The 20,553-nt window shown below is 39.6% G+C and overlaps 2 protein-coding genes across 3 annotated transcripts; both read left to right on the forward strand.

Moving 5' to 3' along the window:
- The first annotated feature begins 48 nt into the window (after positions 1-48).
- Positions 49-9,812, forward strand: LOC117948093. The gene is made up of 17 exons (XM_034877564.1): positions 49-363; positions 569-584; positions 693-797; positions 884-975; positions 1,092-1,163; positions 1,246-1,348; positions 1,862-2,010; positions 2,094-2,162; positions 2,254-2,320; positions 5,591-5,775; positions 5,869-5,916; positions 6,004-6,049; positions 7,233-7,384; positions 7,494-7,562; positions 7,649-7,700; positions 7,804-7,911; positions 8,098-9,812. The coding sequence occupies exons 1-17, from the start codon at positions 265-267 to the stop codon at positions 9,102-9,104; spliced, it is 2,439 nt and encodes an 812-aa protein (XP_034733455.1). The 5' UTR covers positions 49-264; the 3' UTR covers positions 9,105-9,812.
- Positions 9,813-10,634: 822 nt separating this feature from the next.
- On the forward strand, positions 10,635-20,455 carry wu:fl23c11. Of its 2 annotated transcripts, none has more exons than XM_034877255.1 (16): positions 10,635-10,962; positions 13,467-13,494; positions 13,581-13,718; positions 13,894-13,968; positions 14,093-14,205; positions 15,439-15,541; positions 16,450-16,488; positions 16,635-16,762; positions 16,886-16,948; positions 17,047-17,104; positions 17,198-17,424; positions 18,241-18,288; positions 18,409-18,460; positions 18,646-18,741; positions 18,824-18,862; positions 19,168-20,455. In XM_034877255.1, the coding sequence occupies exons 1-16, from the start codon at positions 10,831-10,833 to the stop codon at positions 19,977-19,979; spliced, it is 2,151 nt and encodes a 716-aa protein (XP_034733146.1). In that variant the 5' UTR covers positions 10,635-10,830; the 3' UTR covers positions 19,980-20,455. The 2 variants fall into 2 exon arrangements, with proteins under 2 accessions (XP_034733146.1, XP_034733147.1); XM_034877256.1 differs by having other exon boundaries at positions 13,897-13,968.
- The last annotated feature ends 98 nt before the right edge of the window (positions 20,456-20,553 follow it).

Genomic DNA, 20,553 nt, shown 5'->3' on the forward strand with positions numbered 1-20,553 from the left:
TAATAGGCGGAGTTGAGTTGTCCCTGAAACTTTTTTTTTTTTATCAAACGCCCTCCTAGTTTAGTCATTTGGCAGGTCCTGAGCGTAGTCTACTTGGGGTATGCTAGCTCATACAACCCTGCGACACAGCCCCTGTCTCTGGCATGTTTTGCAGCTGAAAACCGACTAGATTCAAAAGAGTTAGCTCTTACCAACAGAAACCAGCTACATGGACCAGCGGGAAAACTACGGCGTCGCGAGGGCACACACTTGTTGCTTATAGTTATGCAAGTATTTGCCTTTTTTAATGTTTTTGCCACCGCGGTGGCATTTGTTGCCATCGTGGTGTCTCCACTGCTGCTGGAATGTACCACAACATGTCGGGTGAGTTTAACATAATAGTTTACTGAATACATTTCGGTTAATATGTCAACAAGATTAGATTATTACCTTCGAAACCTTAGCCTAACTGAACTGAACGGCCTACATCTTCTTAAGTAAAATATAGTGATGTAATGCATGGTGGATAAAATGGGAAAATGCAGTTTTGTGCTGAACTTATGTTGTCTTTCTCTTGTCCTTATTTTAGATAGGAAATCGAAATGGTACGTTTTGTAATTTTACATTGAAGGCATCATAGCATCATAATCAATGACTCCATGTGGAAGCCACATGCCACTTGCTGTAATAATGCTCAGTACTTGTCTGTACAGATTATGTTGAGGGAGACTGCCCTGTGAAACTGACCTCAGTGCTGGGGGACAACAGGAGGATTCACTCTGAATGTGTTACTGTCCATGTTTGGATGAAGGCTGGTGGTACGGAGTCAAGCTGCAAAGTCAATGTTGTTATCTTCTAAAGCTGTCATTGTAGCATGTCTGACAAAAACACTGCTTTCTTCCAGACTTCTGTGAGGCCCCGAAGATTGAAATCCAACACTCTGAACAACTCTCAACATGCAATGGGATAATTTGGCCTACCATGAAAAAAATGAAGGTTAGACTCTGCACACATGTAAAATGTCATAATGAGCATACAGTTCATTCATTTATTAGTTTAAGAGGGTGGAACACAAGTATATCATCTCTCTTTCTCTATTTTCTCATTCTTAGTGTGGCTATAAAAAAAAGGATAAACGGGTCAGGTGTGACACCCAGCCACATAGCAACGGCAGTTTTGCTCTGGTAAGATGCATTCTCCTGTTTTAGAATCAAACATGCTGTTGTGAAGACAGTTCTGCTGATGATGATGGTGTCTTTTTTTCAGTGGGAGCTGGAACATCATTGTATTGATGCTAAACCAAACAGTGTTGTTTCGGTGTCCTTCAACACAACTTCAACAAGCTGCAGTGTCAGTTACACAGTACCAGGTACTTTTACCTCTTTTGGTGTATTTTTACTTTCTGCTACAGTTGATCCTTCCTTTGCTTCTTTCATACATTCACATTGATTCTCTTCACAAGAGCAGCCTGTGCAACACAAAGGAAATGTAAGAGTCAGGTGTGATATATCCTGTCTCAGATGGTTAATACATTTTAAAGAAAAAAAAAACCACAGGCTTCTAGAACAGCTCATTTGTATGAGTTGTACAATAATCTCCCGACTGATCATATTTAATTTGGTGTTATAATGACGGTGGAGAGCAGTGTCTGACACATCAGTCCAAAACCATCCATTGTATCAGAATTAGGGTTTATTCGGATTTACATGCCTTTAGTCTAAGAGTAAAAGCGAACCCAAACCATCTGCATTTATTATGTTCCTCAACTTCACTAACTTATCCACGTTTTCGTCCAATGCGTCCCCCGTTTGTATGTTGTGCGCTGTATACAAACGATGATTATATATTGGTACTTTAGCTATTTTTTTTGTGTGTGACTTAGATCCCAAGCCAGACTTTAATATGTCTGTAAACCTGTCGTCTAAATCCATCTCTGTCACCGTGGAGCCTGGAGAAAAAGTTTACGCCAAATGGTGTTACCAAAAAAGTGAAGTGGACTGCATCGGCGGTGTACATTCCCCCCAAATTACTGTAAGTATCAGAGGCACATTTATCTGCATATGTGCATATTGTTTTTACACACTAAATAAAGTAAGCACGTATGTTCTTTTCAGATTGATCCATCTCAGTCTCGATCAGCTCTTCTTAACATCAGTTACCTGCTGCCCTGTGTGTGTGTGCAGGTACTTTCAGCTCCATATCAATTTTTTTACACATGCAAAAGCATTATTTTGTCAAATGACTGTAATTCCTGTACATGTTTTGTATTGACAGGTATATTACACCCGTACAGATTCCCTGCGACATACAAAGTGCCCATTTGAAAGTGAGAGCCTCAAAGGTGAGTGTGATAAATAATTCACAAAAGTAAATATTTCAGGGATTTGTTTTTAAATGTTATCCTTGTTTTGTAATTGACACCTGATATACTCCTGTCTCATGATACAGAAAGAGAAAACAGGCATTCCCCTTTTATCTGTTGGGTGGTATCTTGCAGTCTTTCACAAGCCAGTTTTAGATCTTGTTACGGTCCATAAAAATATTGTTTATTATGTTATTTCCTTTTTGTGTCCATTTCTAACACAATCACACTCTGTACAAAGTTTTCTATGTCAGTTTTTAAAAATAGAGTTAATCTAAGATGGATGTTTCTGCAGTATGTTATCCAGTTCCTGCAGACGGGTCAAATTATGTGACTGTCCAAATCTCCTAATGTTGTGTCAAGGGCGTTCCACATTTGAGAAATTATGGTAAACCCCAGGGAAGTGTTCAGGGCATGGTCTTTGTCACAGTGACCTAAGCCTTGACTCAAGAGCATTTTAAATGTGCCCCATTTAGCTGTTTTTTCAAAAAATGAGCCTAAACTATTTTCATGGTGTACATTGCACGGCTGGTCACATAGCTTACTGTACATCTTACTGTACATCCTCACTGCTACATTATCTAAAAAGACATCAGGAAGACAACATAAACAATATTCTGAACTGTTAAACTGTGTAAAAACGAATCCATTTGGTGTGAATAATGTCGAGTTTTGTGATTATGTTATTGTCACTTCTGCTGAAGTCCATGAAGCAATATTGAAGTTAAGAGATAATGAGGCATGTAGCCTGGATAATATTACAGTGGAACATATTAAACTTGCCAGTAAGAAAGTGTGCCCTCTGGTGGCTGTATGCTCCACAGGTTTTGTTGTTCATGGAGCGTTACCTGATTGTACACTCTCGGTTGTGCTAGTACCCGTTATTAAAGTTAAAGTAGGGCAGCTGAACAGCTCAGATAATTACAGGCCAACAGCTCTGGCCAGTGTTATGTCCAAAGAACTTGAGAGAAACGTCCTTTTAAAATTCTGCAATGTTTATATGCTTCATTGACACCTCTAAAGCATTCAATCGTGTTAATCATAAGAAATTATTTTTTAGAATTGTCTAAAAGTGGGATCCTAAAAGTGTTTTTTTAATTAGAATCTTGGTTTATTGGTTCTTGCATCAGATGATGAGCGTGAGATGGGGGAATGTAACATCTGTTCCCTTCAAGGTGACCAATGGTGTTTGCAAAGGCTGAGTTCTGTCTCCTTTTCCTTTTTAATATGTACATAAATGATTTGTCCTTGTGGTACAGGTTATACAGTTTGTGATTCACTAATCAGCTTATGTACGCAGATGATTTAGTCATTTTTTGCCCATATAGTGCTGGTCTCCAACAACTTTGGAGGATATAAGTATGGTGCTGATTTTAAAATTAAATTAAGTGCTAAAAAGAGTAAGATCATGATTATTACAATTAGAGAAGACAGTCAACCTTCCCTGACTTCTATCTGTCTGGCATTACACTTAGGGTGTGCATTGACATTACATATTTGGGCCATATTATTCCAAATGACCTGTTTGATGACGAGGATTTCTATAGGCAGCGTGGGAAGCTGTATGCTCAAGCGAACACGCTGTGTCTTAAGTTTAGCATGTGCTCTGTATCTGTAAAGATCTCATTCTTTAGAGCATATTGTACACCTTCATATACTGCCTACCTGTGGTGTCGTTATAACCAAGGCAGCAGTAGAAAACTCCTAGTGGCTTATAATGAAGAAGAAGCTCCGGTGCACGCCGCCATATGTTTGTCAGTGTCGGGGTACCTACCTGCTCTGCTGTTTTACTTAAACTGATGTATGGATTCATGTGTAGGGTATCTGAGTCAGAAAACAACTTAATTGCTGTTTAGGCTAAGCATGTACGCAGTACTGTCAGATTCTGTTAGATACTGTCAGACTGTCCGGACTGGAACAATCGGCGAATAGGTCTGTATGTGATTGACACTGAACATTGTGGAAGGCTCTGTTTTTTGGTATTTTTATATTTTACTCTGTGAGTTTTTAATTGTGATATGGATCCCCCTGGGTCTGAAATAAAGTTTATATATATATTTTTTTTTTTTTTTTATGCAGTGTGTGTGTATATATATATATATATATATATATATATATATATATAGCCAGCTAGATGAGTTTAAACTGGAATTCAAAGGCACAGACTCGCTCCAGTTTTGTGACTGATTTTGTGTAAAGCGCATCACTTTTATAAGAGAATGTTATGAATGAAATATTTGTTTTAAAATTGCTAAAATTGCTGTACTTTAAAAGGGTCAGGTCACTAAAATTACAAAAAGACATATTAACAATATTGGTATTAGAAATGCAGATAGTTTTGATTTCATTCATGTGAAGGTTTTGAGAAGGGGAAGGGAACTTTGGGGGGCTTACAGCACTGACAATGTTTTGTTTTCAGAAGCAATGACCTCATTGTGTCCATTTCCCTTTCCCTTTCCTTTCAGTGGAACTACTTCCACAGAAATGGAAGGCATTGTTCCTGTAAAGACAATTTGGTATTGAAGTCTTTCAAATGTAATTTTTTACATTTAACGAGAGTTAGAAGAAGAGTTAGAGAAGATCTTGTCCCCAATAGAAGGCTACAGCAAGCAGTCAGTTAAGTTAGTCAGACAGCAGTTTTAGCAAAAAGACCGCAAGCATGGCTCTGTTGCAAGGCTATGTCACTGTTGCCGGCCAAGAAATGGTTCCGGCACATAACCCCGCATAAAACTTTTACACAGAGCAAGGCTAACTAAACTGTTAACCTTGTTTCCAGCTTCCATGCTGAACTCTGCCAAATGTCAGGCTATAACTTCATATTTACTGAGCAGACATGGGACTGGCATCAATATTCTTATATAAGGCAATAAAGTGAAAAAGCCTTTCCAAATTGTTAAATGATCCCTTTCATCAAAGTCACCTGGCTTGTTCTGGGATGGCAGGGGCAGTTTCAGAGACAAATATCCCCAAACTTCAGTAGCTTAAATCAAAACTTTCTGCATGTCTCAACACCAGAAGGGGTGAGAAGAAAATGTTTCATTTTGTAAAGTGGGGTAACTGACCATTCAAAGCACATGTTCTTACTTGTATGTATGAGTTTGATACTTTACTCTGATACAGTTTTCTAGTTTGGATGTTGGTATAGTAACATTTGGTTGGCTTACCACAACTGCATCCTTGGATTAACTGCAGTCAGACACATAGTCTGTCATAGAGTAGTAAACATCTGTGTCTGCATTGCCTCAACAGATGTCACAGATGTTTGGCTCTCCTCTGAAATCACACTGTATGAGTCAAGTTTAAAGTGGAGCTCAGAGTGTCCGGCCAGTGACCTGAGGATCTCTGCCTCGCTGTGCTGGAGGCAGCACGAACACCTCTGCACACCTGAACTCAACTCCGTACTGGAGAAAGAGAAGGAAGATGGGCCAGACCTGGTAGGTTTGGCTTGCCCGCTGTTAGTATTGGTGTTAGATTCCTGATATAAATTAACAAAGTTTTCTCAAACACCCACTGTGTCTCCTCAACAGATATATAACACATCTGCAGTGGACAAACACCCTCAGATGTGTGTGCAGGTGAGGATTAGCCAAATGTGCTTGGATTGGTGTCCAGTTGCCTGTGTTTAAATTGCAGATTATTTTATTTGTGTTTATTTTTTACAGTTTTCTCTACATGGCAGCCATCATATATCTTGCCCCTTCCACGCTGGTGAGTCAAACAGAATAAAACCTTTTTTGTTCTCTCTCAGACTCTCTCAAATGTCACCTTCTTTATTTAGGCATAGCCAAATTAGATATGAGCCAATGTATATAGAAATGACCAAACATTGTAATTCATATATATTATTGCAATAAACAGTACACACATAACAGTTACAGAATGTTAAACTAAATATGCACATGTGCATTTAGAATACATGAACTCATAAAGAAGACATTTAAAGTGATTAAATGGAAACAACCAGTTCAATTTAATTAGAATCTGCAGGCTATTCCATTTAGATGGAGCATAATACTCTAATGCAGTTTTGCCAAATGATGTCATGACAAATGGAATATTTAGGACCAAGCAATCACTAGTACTACTGTCCTAGTGATACAATTTAAAATTGTTAAATATACAGGCATTTTTTTAAGCAATGCTTTATGCTTATCATCTTGGGCATGAACAATATCACTCACAACCTTAGAGGCCGCTGATACAGTGCAATGCCTAGGTCCAAAACCAGACTAAAAGACATTTCAAATATCACAGTCAGATTATAAAAGATATTATTTGATTACTTATTAGACATTCTTAAACTTTTGCTAAGTAGGGTAGTTTTGTAATAGGCCAATTTTTATTCATGTCATTTGTAGGCCCCTGTTATGCAGAGGAGTTACATAAGCGGCCTTCCATACATCCAGAGTTCTCTCTGATTATAAAGTTAAATAAAGAATGTGGTGTTAAAACATCAACAATAATAGGTGCAGCTAAGAATAAAAGACTAAGATCCAATTTGTCAGCTCCATTGGGCTTCTTCGGGTCAATGTGACAGAGAGCATTGAGCACTTCAAGTCTTGAGAAGGGTTTGAAAGAGAAACTGTGCATCCCCTGATATACAAGTGAGTTGTCACTTTTTGGAACATTTAAGCCTGAATTCTGAAATATGTGACCGGCAGCAACAAAGTGTTTATTAAAGATGTCACATAACTTCTTCTCATTAGAAACACTGACAGAATCCTGAGTAATCTGTCTGGGTAAGGATGAGGAAGGACTATATGATATAGATTTAAATACTCCCCCAAATTTTGCTGGATTTCCATAGCAATCAGATAAAGAAGGGAAATCATTTAGCCTTACGATTTACCAGTTTCCCTCTCTTGACTCCTTCTTTTCTTGTTGTTCACAGACATGTCTTCATGGGAGGTGTATATCAGACCGGGCAGGCTGAGTGTGTCTTTGTATCTCACATCTTTTGTTCCTGCAAAGTTCTCAGCTCAACTCTGTGTCCTTAATAAGAGGGGATGTACACCAATGGGCTTGGTCCACTCTGTGACAATGGTAAGCATACGTACTGGTTAGCAAGAGAGAAAAAGCTGAAGAGAGAGAAAAAGATGGTAATTAAATGTTCATGTGAGTAAATATGTGTCACTTCTTATCCATTTTACAGAATGGGGATACTACTGAAACAAGGATAAATGTGCCTCTTCACTTTCTTGCTGAGAAGCCGTGTGTGCAGGTGAAGTGCATGCCCGAGAAAGGTGTTTCTTGACATGGTGCATTACCTTTTCTCTCTTCTCACTCTTTCAAACTGCTTTTCTGCAGGTGTGGCGGTCGGAGCCTGCTCTTCATGGTAGAAGAATTCTGTGCCCGGACTGTGAGTGTAGTCCAGATAAAAACACAAGCTCAAGTGTCATCACATCACATTATGAATGCATGCTCCTACAAAGTAAATAAATTCACATTTTCTGTTCCTACAGACACGCACAACAGACACGGCATGTATGCTGTGGCAGTTTTGGTATTTGTGATTATTGTTGCTTCACTGGGATTTTGTATCCACCGTCTCACCAAAAGTGCAGCTGCAGGTTTGTTCAGTTGCCTCTGTGTTTGAGGGGTGGCCTGTCTACATCTTTAAATGTCAAATACTTTTAACTCCACTATTGTATTGCCTTAATTGATTAGTTTTGATCATTTCTGAAACTGTGCTTAATTTAGGAAAGGAATAATTGAAATTTAGCCATAAAATCCTCTGTCTTTTCCCATAACTCTAGGTTGGCTCTGTATCCAGGAGCCAGTGTTGCTGGTGTGTTCATCAGAGCAGTCAGACCACATCTCTGCCGTGTGTGCATTAGCCTCAATCCTGCAGGGAGAACTAAGAGCCAAAGTGCACATGGATTTGTGGTCCCAAAGCTCCCAATCACAGAATGGGACTGGAGTGGCAGATCTGGGTCCACTTCCCTGGCTGTACGGGCAGTGGGAAGCTGTGCATAAGGCACAAGGAAAAGTTCTGATTATTTGGAGTCCTGAAGCCACAAAGACTTATGACAAGTGGAGGGAGGAGAGGGCAACCAATGATAAGAATGAGAGAAAAGAGGAAGATTACAGCAAAGTAGATGTGAGACATGAGAAAATACCAGTAGAGCAGGATGAGGATTTGAAACTAATTGGAAGAAGACTGGGTAAATGCAGAAAAGAGACAGATGCAGGAACAAAACGTTGTGCCAGATTATATAACGATAAAGACTGGCACACCCAGAGGGAGTCCTCTACAGTGATCATACCAGTGTTTACTGCTGCTCTGGCCTGTCTAGAAGGGGTGCTGCAGGAATGCAAAGGTCAAGGAGTGGCCCTTGTCTACTTCCAGGGCCTCTGCCACAGTAGGGACATCCCAAAGGCCTTCAGAGGTGTCCGTCGGTACTGCTTACCGCAGGATTTCAGGGGTTTAATACAGGAGCTGGGAGGGATGAGAAGGCAGGCACAAACTGGTGAATTAAGGTGGAACTGCTGGCCCAGACTCCTGTCTAAAGTGTTGTCACTATGGCTGGCACATCAGCTCGCCCAAAGACTGAAAACACTGCTGCCTCAGACGCAAAGGAAGAAAATGCAAAAGCTGAGCATCACATCATCACTAAAAATTATTCCAGATAACACTCAGAGCAGGCTCAAGTTGCCGCTGGCAGCCAACGTGGAATGGCCCGGAACTGTACAAGAGCACGAGCCTCTCCACGTGTTGGCATGGCGAGAAGAGAGACTTTCATCTCAGGTTTCAAGTCTGTGATGGGGACAGACTTTGTTCTGCTGGAAACATGATACATATACATAAGACAGGGGAGGTAGTGTTCCAGTGTGAGCGTCTCTGAGCCAATCACTCTGTAAGAACTTTTCATTACTTGACACCATCTTTCAAAAAAATGCCACCATTTATTTTGCATAGTAAGAGGTAAATACAGCATTTTGTCTTTTGCATTAAGCTTTTAACAGAGGCTCTTTATGTTGCTTTCATAACTGAAGCACTAGCGAACAGCTGTCCTAACTACTGTATGTAAATATGATAACAACTATGAAAATCTGTTTGCAAATTAGATCCCACTTTACAGTATTTATAATGCATTTATCAGTGTTTGACCGTGCGGTAACAGCACAGTTGCCAATCTTTGGGGTTTTCTAAACCGGGGCGTTGAGCCAAAGCTGTCCCAGGATTTGTTAGAGTGCAACAGGTGGAAACGTTAAGTGAATTTATTGAAATTGAATGTGCTCGACCATTTAGCAGGTAATGCATGTGGTCATGTACTACTAATATTGCTTTTAGCATAGGAGCACTATTATTTAATATGTGCACACAATCTACCTCCTAAAACTTTTTTTTTTTTAATGCACTGCTTAATTTAGCAAACCTTTGATTGCCCCTTGAAGTATTTGTTTGACACTTGGCATTAGAACATTTTATATGGAAGATAATAAAAACACCTTTAAAAAAGATTAATGTGGCTTGTGTTTTTTTCAACTTGTTTTTGAAGTCAGTTACATCAACAACCACAACGTTGACAAGACTCCAGTATTCTGATGCTGACACACCTGCTTGGCAGGAATATCAGTAAGGAAGTAGGTAATACAGTCGATGTAACACTGTAACCATACTGCCAAACATTCACTGATGTGGAAACAGATAAAGGGCTGGGCGGTATGTTGATTTAGCATTTTTATGGTTGGTCACAAAAGGATCACAGACACACTTAACACAGGTGACAGGGCTCAATAACATACAGCAGATTAGTAATAACAGATATTGCTTTCTACAACAGTGGTCTTACTTATCACTTTTACAAGGTTAATGATTAAACTAGTAGTCCAACTGAAAACATTCAAACAGCCTCTATGTTGGGTGCAAAGTTACTTTAGGGTTAATGGGGCAATTCTAACCAAAAGGTCACAGGTTCAATTCCGTCAACGGACATAAATGGTGTACGCCTACATGACTGGCCATATTGACGGTCCAGTGAACTGACATGCGGTTCTACTTTACAGTTTTAATACCGTTGTCTGTGAAAAAATAGTTGACTTTAGCTGATGGGCTAATAATTAACAACACCTTTGTATTCATCAGTCCTATGAATCGGACTGTATGCTGCCGACCAGGCCTGCTTTGGGCTTCATGTTGTTACAAATTGGATCGTATTTATTTTATGATGTAATTTGCACTGAATGAGCAGAACCAAACAGCAACTTGTGCGTGTGACAAGTTTCCTTTATCGCACCTGGGAAGCCATCGCTAAGACACGCCCCATTCCCGAGCTAGCAATCATTGGAAAGGACAATTGTTCGGAGCATCACAACAGTTTGGCGCTGGACAAGCCATACTCGTTTCTCCGATGAACTGTCACTGCTGTGCTGCTGAGTGGATTCAGGATAGCGTGCTCTACTCTTTGGGTGTCGTAGTGTAGCCGTGGAGCAGGAGACAGGAGAGAGAGACTCCCAGTGCCAAGCGCAGAGGCGCTCTCCAAGAAATGGCTCTCACGCTCCATCGGGTGCAACGTGTTTCTCTCCTGCTGCTGTCACTGCTGCGCCTCTGGCTCCTCACGTCCACAGGAGCGCTGGAGATGATGGACCATGACGTACCTGAGCTCATATGTAGCGAGGTAACAAGTCCGTGATCAAAAGGGCATCCATGTTTGGGTTGGTGTGTGTGCACTTCTCACTAGCCGCTGTGTTTTGCGCCAAACAAAGAACGTTCAGAAAACAAGATAAGTTTAAATGCCACATATGTTGGTTTTAACCGGAGTAGAGTGGCGCTTCAGGTAGCGGGTCTTATCCAGGTTTCTGAAACCAGGATATGATCATTTGATAGGATTTAAAAGCGCTACAGATAACAGATACAGAGTGTGTACATTTATTATGTAGTCCTCTGTAGTGAATTTATTACACTTTACCATAACTTACAGGCCTCATTAGTGTTTGTTTTTATTAGGTCATTTGTAAAACCATTTTCTCTTATATCAAGAGCCAAATAATGGAGTAAGTTATCAGTTGTTTATAATTTAGTTAATTTAGTTATACTTATATATTCCTCTGCTTATTTAAGTGTGTTTGTTTTTGTATGGAAACTCTAGCCAATCCATGAATGCAGCATTACAAAAATTTAGAGTGCAGGCTTCAGGTCTTTGGGTGAATTAGTACAGGAGAGAGAGAGAGAGCGAGAGAGATCAGAGTTTATTGTCCATTACTTATTTACTATTGTGCCTGACACCTTACTCCATTGCTCAGTTTTCAAGGACGAGATGTTGTAGCTTGAACTTTCTCTGAATTTTGTTTCAGAGACTTAAATCAACCAGAGAGTACACCAACATATGAAGTATGAAATATACATGACATAAAGTAGCATGCAACTAGTTCAGTTCATAGGGACTTGGCTTGGGAGCCGTACAGAGTGTGGTCTGGATATAGCTGGAGAGGGGCAAGTTTAACTTCTGGGTATTGCTGAGGTGCCCTTGAGCAGGGCATTGGACCCCCAACCTCTCCATTAGTGTGTGTGTGTGTTTGTAATGTGTAATATGTATAGTTTCAAAATGTAATTTCCCCTTGGGGATCATTAAAAGTATTTATTTTTCTATTAAAGTACAGTATAGGCCTTTCAATAAAAGTTATTTTGACATGTCACTGAAGGGAAAATCACAGGTGTAAACAATCAAATTAATGATGGCTGAATTCCATTTAGCAGTATCTGGTATTGTGCAAGTTGGCTCACTGTCACACTGTCATGGCTTACTGGAACACTTAAACAGAGCTACTGTTAATATTATTAGTACTTTAACAAGTCAAAAAGGCTGCTGTGAAAAGGGCCTATTGATAAGTTAAATTGTACTTATAGTAATTATGTAATGTACAGTATATACAGTATATAAATGGCACTCTGGAACTCTACTGGGAATGGAGCATCATGCTTATTGATTGGTATTGATAATGATGGTGTAGCAATGTTTAACACAATGGTCCAAAACTATGTCCCTCCCATGCAGTAGATCTTAGCAGAGATGTCCCTTTACTGTTCCTACTGAAATACTATTATATACTTTAATAATTTAATTTGTTTGTAGTTTTCAATTCAATTTAATTTATATAGCGTCAAATCACAACAACAGTTATCTCACAGCGCTTTTCATAGAAGAGCAGGTCTAGACCGTATTCTGTGATGTTATTTACAAAAACCCAACAATTCCCACTAAGAGCAAGCACTGGGCGACAGAGGCAAGGAGAAACTTACTTTAAACAGGCAGAAACCTCGAGCAGAACCATGGCTCAGGGTGGGGGGTCATCTGCCTCGACCGGTTGGGGGTGAGCGAAAGAGAGAGAGAGAGACACAGAGAGAGAGAGAGACAGAGAGACAGAGAGCAAGAGAGACACAGTCAGACAGAGAGAGACATGGAGAATTGTAGCAGAGGGGGTGGAGCAGGAACTTGGAGGCAGAAGGTGACTCCAACCACAGATCCAGATCCAGAAACACCTGCAGGAAGCGATATTAGGAGAGAGGAGAGGGGCGAAAGAGCACAAGACTCCGGGAAAGGGAAAAAGTCGAGTTAGTAACATGCATTAATGGAATGAGGTTGCATACAGATGGAGAGAAGGAGGATGAGAGAGGTGCTCAGTGCATCATGGGAAGTCCTCCAGCAGTCTAGGCCTATAGCGGCGTAACTAAGGACTGTTTAGGACTCTCCTGAGCCAGCCCTAACTATAAGCTTTATCAAAAAGGAAAGTCTTAAGCCTACCTTTAAATGTGGAGACGGTGTCTGTCTCCTGAACCCAAACTGGAACCTGCTCACAGGAGAGGAGCCTGATACCTGAATGCTTTGGCTCCCATTCTACTTTTAGAGATTCTAGGAACCAAGTAAACCCAAGTAACCCTGCATTCTGGGAGCGCAGTGCTCTGGTGGGGTAGTGAGGTACTTCATTGCTAATTCATGTGAAATTTATATGAAAATGTATTGCTGTCCAATAGTATATAATGGTAACAATAGTAGTAGTAATAGTAATAATAGTAGTGGAGATTTTATGCATGGTGAAGGATCTGAAAAGCCTCTTCAAGAGTTTTTTTTAAAGTGGAATGGTTGAAAATTCAATTGTCATACTACAACTTTTCTTTCCTCAGGGTTTGACTGACTGCCTTGTCAGCTCAGGTAGGGATCCGATCAACACGAGTGCATCTCTTATCACGGTAATAGCCTTACAGTTTTCTAAAGCTGAACGGCTCTTCTATCCCCAGCCTTTCCGTACGCTGCTGCTCTGCCCGATCCAGATGATACAGTGGATGTTACACATGTGCAGCTTGAAGTGATTCTGTGCTGTTCAGCCACACATGACAACTGTGAACCTTGCCTGCAAATCAGCATCACTATCCAAGGTAGCCTTGTTGTAAATCTTGTGACATTGTCAGTTAGGGGGACATTTTTTTATGCAGCCAATAAAGTCAAGTCATCTTTTGAGAATTTGTTTCCTGCATTCTTATAGTTGCTAGACTTGTTCTAAAAAAATATGTTCGCCACTGTTATATTTACTGACTATGATTGTTGTTGCAGAAGTGGATAATGCAAAGGAGGTTCCTGAGGTGTCTGGTGACCATACTGATGAAGAAGAGTTACCTGAGCCAAAAGGTAAACAACCATGAGCTCCACCCTCTAACACACACTATGTCACGCACATTGTATTCTATAAAATAACTTAATGAACTTTTCTATTTACACAGTTTACTCTTCTTCTCTACTCTCTGTGTTATAGCTTTCGTGAATATGTGTGTCAGCTCCCCAGGCTTCAATTTTTGCAAGAGACTCAAGTTTGGAATAAACTTCTCCGGTTCCAAACAAAATTCTTCTCAACAGCCCACACATAAGGTAGATAATATTGGGCAATTGTATGTTGTTGTTTCTGCTGTTCACTAATTCATTAACTAGTCTCCAGCGGTGGAAAGTTACTATGTAGATTTACTCAAGAACTGTGACTAAAATATTAAGGTAGGCCTAGTTTTATTCATACGGCACTGATTTCCAAATGTTTTTTACATTACTTTAAACTTCTACTTCACTAGATTTAATTGACAGATTTTATATGAAAAAATATATTTATTATAAGCTTATAAGTAGAACACATTCATAAGATTAAACCAGCAGTTTCCATCCCTTCAGCTTGTGGCTCTTTACAGAAACACTGGTGTCTGGTTCCTCAGATGTCTATTCGTTATTTGCATTTCCACCAAAGAAACATTTCATCTCTAAACTTCTCGGATGGCTTAATTTAAATTTCTATATATAAGATATTTAACTATTTTACAAAAAAGTAAATACTAGGACATTTTCAAAAAATGAATATTTTTTCATCTTTCATTTCCAATTAATTATCTCATGGCCCATCATAAGTATCTTGTGACTTTTACGAGGGCCTAGATGTCTAGGTTGGGGACCACTGCACTACATGCAAATGAAATGCAGACAAGGATAGGCAGACTAATGCTGGTATAATATTATTTATTTAAAAAAAGTAGGGTTACAGGCAGAGAGTCCAAACGTAGGCAGCAAGCACGCAAGCAAGCAACAGGCAAACAGGTTGCAAGTAACAAAACTAAAAACATTAATGAAACAACGATTAACCAACAACAACAACAGAAAAGTGGACCAGTGAAGGAAGTAGGAGTCACTGTGGAGGGAAGTTAGAACAGCTGACCTCACTCAGGTGACTGCAGGGCTGATTAGTGAAGTGGGAACAGACATGTGGACGTGGAAAGGTTGGAAAGTCCAGGGCATCTGGTGGATGGAGGGAGAATGTCAGACATATGGTTTGAGTAGTAGGGCATGTGACAGTAATGGAGTATTTTTGACAGTGTTGTATTGGTTCTGAATATTTCATCCACCGCTGTTATTCTCTCACTGTCATGCACTCCTACTTATTTTAATAAAGTATATTTTTTGGAAACTAACCTTTCAGCTCCTACTTATTAAATATACTTATTTAATAAGTAGGAGCTGAAAGGTTAGTTTCCAAAATATCTTTGTATTTCAGCGTTCATGTTGTTACGGAGTGATTTAAACACTTTATAATGTTTACATATATTTTTTTTTCTACAAATGCAGCTGCTGTTGACAGAAAAAGTGACGTTCGGCATTTCTGTTGTGGTTACGGTCTACTCATATTCAAAGAGAAGTCAAAATATCACAATCCCATCTTCAGAGGAAGGTAACTTTTAAGTGCTGTGTATTAGAGCCCGACCGATAAAGGATTTTTAAGGCCAATACGATACAATTATTTTGTTATTTAAAAATATAATATCCCGAAATATTGTTCGTTATATATATAAAAAAAAAATCCAGAAACACATAACAAAACATAAACAGATTCCCCTAACATTTGTTATTTGTAGTTTTTTATGAGTTCTCACTAAAATAATAAGATAATAATTTGTTTTATTATCACAACAGAAGTTCTGATAAATAAAATGTATAAAATATCCAAACTAAAGGAAAATTCCGGTCAATTTCAACACGTATCGCTGTTGTTTGTAAATGTGTAGTGCTGTCAGTAGAGAGAAAAATGAAAACAATCGGTAATGCCGACAACGTGTTATCCCCCTGCTGGTGTTAGCACCCAACAGGCTTAAACAGGGCAAGTCTTAAACTTGTTTTTAGCATCTAAACATGTTCAAAGTGTCATTACAAGTGCCCAGCCATGTGCAGTTATCCCATCCAAGTGAACACAGCAAGTTTGACTGCAGTAGATGTGACAGAAAGGCATAAAGGTTGTGTTAATCCAGCCAGTGCACAAACCTCCTTTAAGATAGAGTGTTGCCAACAGGGGCGTTGTACAGTGCCCTCAGGTGGACAAACTGTGCAACGCCAACACTCACAACATGATTGACCGTCCGTTTTTATTTTATTTTAATTTTTTTAAATATTAATTCATAAGAATCATGTCATTATAAATGATTCTGACGAATGAATATTTAAAATAGACATAAATAGAATAGTTCGGAAAATGCCTAATATCAGCCCGCCAATATATCGGTCGGGCTCTACTGTGTATGTGAGCATAAACACGCTGAATTACTGACTACTAACGTCACTGAACATCAACCTCTGTTCTTTCAGTTTGCTCCATGAACCTAAAGGAAGCTGTAAAGGAATGTGGTAAGAGATGTTTGTAAAATTAGTAATAGTCACCTATTGTTTATTCAGACAAGTATGCACAGGACAGTGCCAAGCCAGCAATAGCAGTTTCACTTCCTTATAGAGTGAGTCAGCCTAGTCATAAGTTGTGATGATTGATGTCTTAGCTCCCAGACTCCGAGTTGATCATAAGAGAAATGGGATCCTCGTCCAACTGGAACACAATGATACCAGAGAAGAAGAGCTCATGTGGAAGATGGTTTGGAATGACTGGTCTGGGGAGGTTCTTCCGTGGGTCAGTCAATGCTAAACTTTTTTACATATATATATATATATATATATATATATATATATAAATATGCTCTGTTGGTCAAAAATCAATCTAAAATGTATTTAACTTTCTTTTTAACCTTTGCAGCCCAAAGGCAGGAGAGAAATGGTCATTTCGTCAAACTTGGTTGCACCATGCCTCTGCTTCCAGGTAGCAAACATGTTGATTGTAACTGAAAAGAAAAAGACAAACATGTGTTGGAAATATATATATATTTAAATTGTCTTTTAAAAAACCTTTCTTTTAAGGTATGGCGAAAGGGAAAGACGCTTCATGGGGAACTCTGCCCTTTCAAAAACGAACAATGTAAAGGGAGTTCACTGAGCTCAAACTGTGAGCAAGATACATTTTCATTGTAAATGATTTCAAAGTTCAGCAATGCATTATATATACTTACAGATGCACTGGAAAGCATGCAGCACAATGTGTCTGTGTCTGTGAAGGAGTCTCAGATGAGGGAGGGCGACGTCGGGCTGAGCTGGAATGTGACTGCACCCTGCAGACTGGAGGCAGAGGTGAGGCTGTGCAAGAAAGACCTGGCAGGAGGCCAGTGTGAAGAGGTGACGGGCTCCAGACAGATACTCCACAAACGTGCTGGCTGGAGTGCAACACGCAGTGGACATTGGGTAAAACATCAAGAAAAACCCTCGCTTTCTTTACAAGCATTCACATCCTCAGAGTTGAATATCCCTTTTTACTTTACACTCTACTAAATTGCAGACTTTTCCTCACTTCCTACATTTATCTGACAGATATTAAACTACACAACATATTATAAATCAGTTATACTGTGCTCCATCTTGATACAACATTAAAATGTTGCTTAATGCATCAGAAACATTAATCCAATCATATTATAATAATATAGCACTCCGATTCTCCACCGGACATGTCTGTGCTGCGTTCCGGCTGCACCGTGGTTTTGTTCCGTCCTCTGTCACGCGCCACTCCACATTGGGAGCGCCTCAGAAATAGAAAGTCTTGCTGCCCCTCTCAGAAATTATGGGGGAGGTGCATAAGTCTAGTTTTCTTCTTAGATCACTTGAATAACAATATTCTGAAAGATTATTATGACATTTTTGACCAACAATGCCATAACAAACTGCCTTACACAGCTTTAATATAACCATTTATTTTTGCTAAAGAGTAATTTTTCCTCTGATACTGTCTTTTTTTGCTCGACAATGATCATTGCATTTACATAAGTTATATTTTAAATGCATGATTACTTTTTATATTGGGGCATTGCTATTTTGCTCGAATAAAGGATCTAAATATGCCTCCACTGCACATCCTAAGTGCAATTACCCTCTCCCTCCAAAACGTGTGATTATTATTAACTATATGCTTTAAATTATTGTTGCATGTTTAATGATGAATCTTCACTTTTGTCTTGATCCTTATTTCATTCATTCATGTATGTTTTCATCTACTTTTTTTAGAAAACAGGAGAGTTCAATGGGTCGTCACATCCTCTGATTTGTGTTCAGGTGATACTGATATATTAAATAAAATCTTTTAATTACAATTGTAAACATATTTCACAGCTTTATACATCAGTAGCCTACATACCGTGCTTACCTTAACTCTTTCACTATTTTTTTCTTTAGATAAAGATAGATGGAATGGAGTCATACTCAGAGCCCCATTGTCCATTTGCAAGTAAGACGATTAATTATTATCCAGACCCGGATGTTTAATGTTTAACTCTTATTAGCTAAAACAAGCTACATTTTATCATTAAAATGTGGCCGATAGGTAATTACACATTCACTGTACACTTGTGACTGTCTGTGAATCTTCTTTAACATGCTTTTTAAAGACTTAATAATTAATTTGTTTTCCAGCACCTCGATGGAGATGGAGCCTGCCACTCCTCGTTGGACTACTACTGATGTGTTTGGCCATAATAGGAGCCTATCTTATACAAGGGGTCCTTAAAGGTCAGTTTTTAAAGACAGAATAAATAAATAAAAATATCACTTTAACAAAAAACATAAATGTGTACTTCTGTTTTCCTTCTAGGCTACATGTGGAGATGGTTGAAAGAAGAGGATGTTAAAGGTATGTAAAGGCCTGACATCTATTTCATATTGGGCAACCACGATTTTTCACATCTCATTTAAACGGTTAACACTGTGAAGGAAATGTCATCCATACATTTGTAGTTATGCATGACTATTCATTTTCTTGTGTTTAAATGCTCACTTGCATTTATTACCCTTCCTTCTGACATTTACATTCTGTATCTTTTCCAGTAGCTACTATCACTTAAGCTGTTATTTTGGCTCATTCTTCTTTGTAGGAAAAATATTTTTGGACTGTTGGACAGAAAAGTTTCTAAAAGGTTTAAATCTCCCCTGTTACAGGAACTGTGGGTGGTGGTCATGTTGTGTTGCTGTATCCACCTGACGACGACCAGGCTTTGCCAGAGCTGATGAATTACCTGGGCTCGTCCCTCCAAGGCCTCGGCTTCAGTGTGTCTCTTGACCTGTGGAGCCAGGCCGAGCTTAGTGTACTGGGCCCCGTGCCATGGCTCCACTCAAGACTGAACCGGCTGCAAAAGCAGGGGGGCAAAGTGGTGTTGGTCCTAACCCAGGCTGCCTGGATAAGGGCTGAAGAATGGGGAGCCCGCAGCTGGGAAAGAAACACTCCCAAGGAGAGAAACAGGGTCATTGAAGAAGGGGAGGCAGAAAGAATCTACACTGCTTCTTCTCCCTGTGTAGATGTCTTTACTGCTTCATTGAGCTGTGTTCTAGCAGACTATTTACAGGGCCGCGCTGGTGAGCGGTTTATGTTGGCACAGTTTGAATCACTTCCACCTGAGCCCCCAGGTGGTTTCCGGCCGCTGCCAGAACTTTTCCGCGGCCTTCATGTCTACAGCCTCCCCTCCCAGAGCCTGGGTTTTCTGACTGAACTGGCTGGGGCTCGGCAAATGGCTACCGCATCAGCCAGACGCAAAAGAGCAGGGGGACTTAGACTGGCATCCCGAGCTCTTGCACGAGGGCTGTCGGGGTTTACAGCAGGGAAAACTTTATTACGCCTTGCAGGAGTGCCCCAGAGTTGTGTCGGGGTAGGAGTAGAAGACTCTGGGGAAACGGTGCCCTTGCAGCCATGTATTAACACACCTCCCTCCAGCCCTGACTCAAGCCCCAAGGTCAGTGAAATGGAATGGGTCTGACAGCAGGAGAGGATGATACAAGACCAAGCTTAAGTTTTGGGATGAACAGCCAGTTTTGAGTTGAAGTGACACACAGATGTTCAGATACATCCATATCAGTTTGCAGCTTTTGCATTTCCTGATCTAAACATTTAGGGACTAGTGGCTATTGAAACAGGGTGACATGTTTGGAAGTGGAAAGAGTATGTACTTTATTACTAACTAACTAACTAACTAACTAATTGCTTCTCCAGATAAATAAAAGTGCACAACATTAAAACCTCACTACTGTGTGTTTAACATATTTACTAGTATTCTACATTCTGCATGCACATCTAAGTTATTGCATGTAAAGCATTGACTTGAAGATTTTTATAACCGTTTTTTCCATTCTCTTTAAACATATTCAATTGCTTTATCAATGCATGGTGAGTCTGTTTTATACTGTGTTTTGTTCTATTGTTTAAAGTGGGATGGAATAAAGAATCTGTCTGAATTATGTTGTCCATGCTCTTCTGATCACAAAATGGCAAAAGATTACATTTTAACATGCGGCCTACATAAAATCCACAACTTGTGGAAAGCACAAGTCTTT

This window comes from Etheostoma cragini, chromosome 7 (assembly GCF_013103735.1).
Source record: "Etheostoma cragini isolate CJK2018 chromosome 7, CSU_Ecrag_1.0, whole genome shotgun sequence".
Lineage (NCBI taxonomy): Eukaryota > Metazoa > Chordata > Actinopteri > Perciformes > Percidae > Etheostoma > Etheostoma cragini.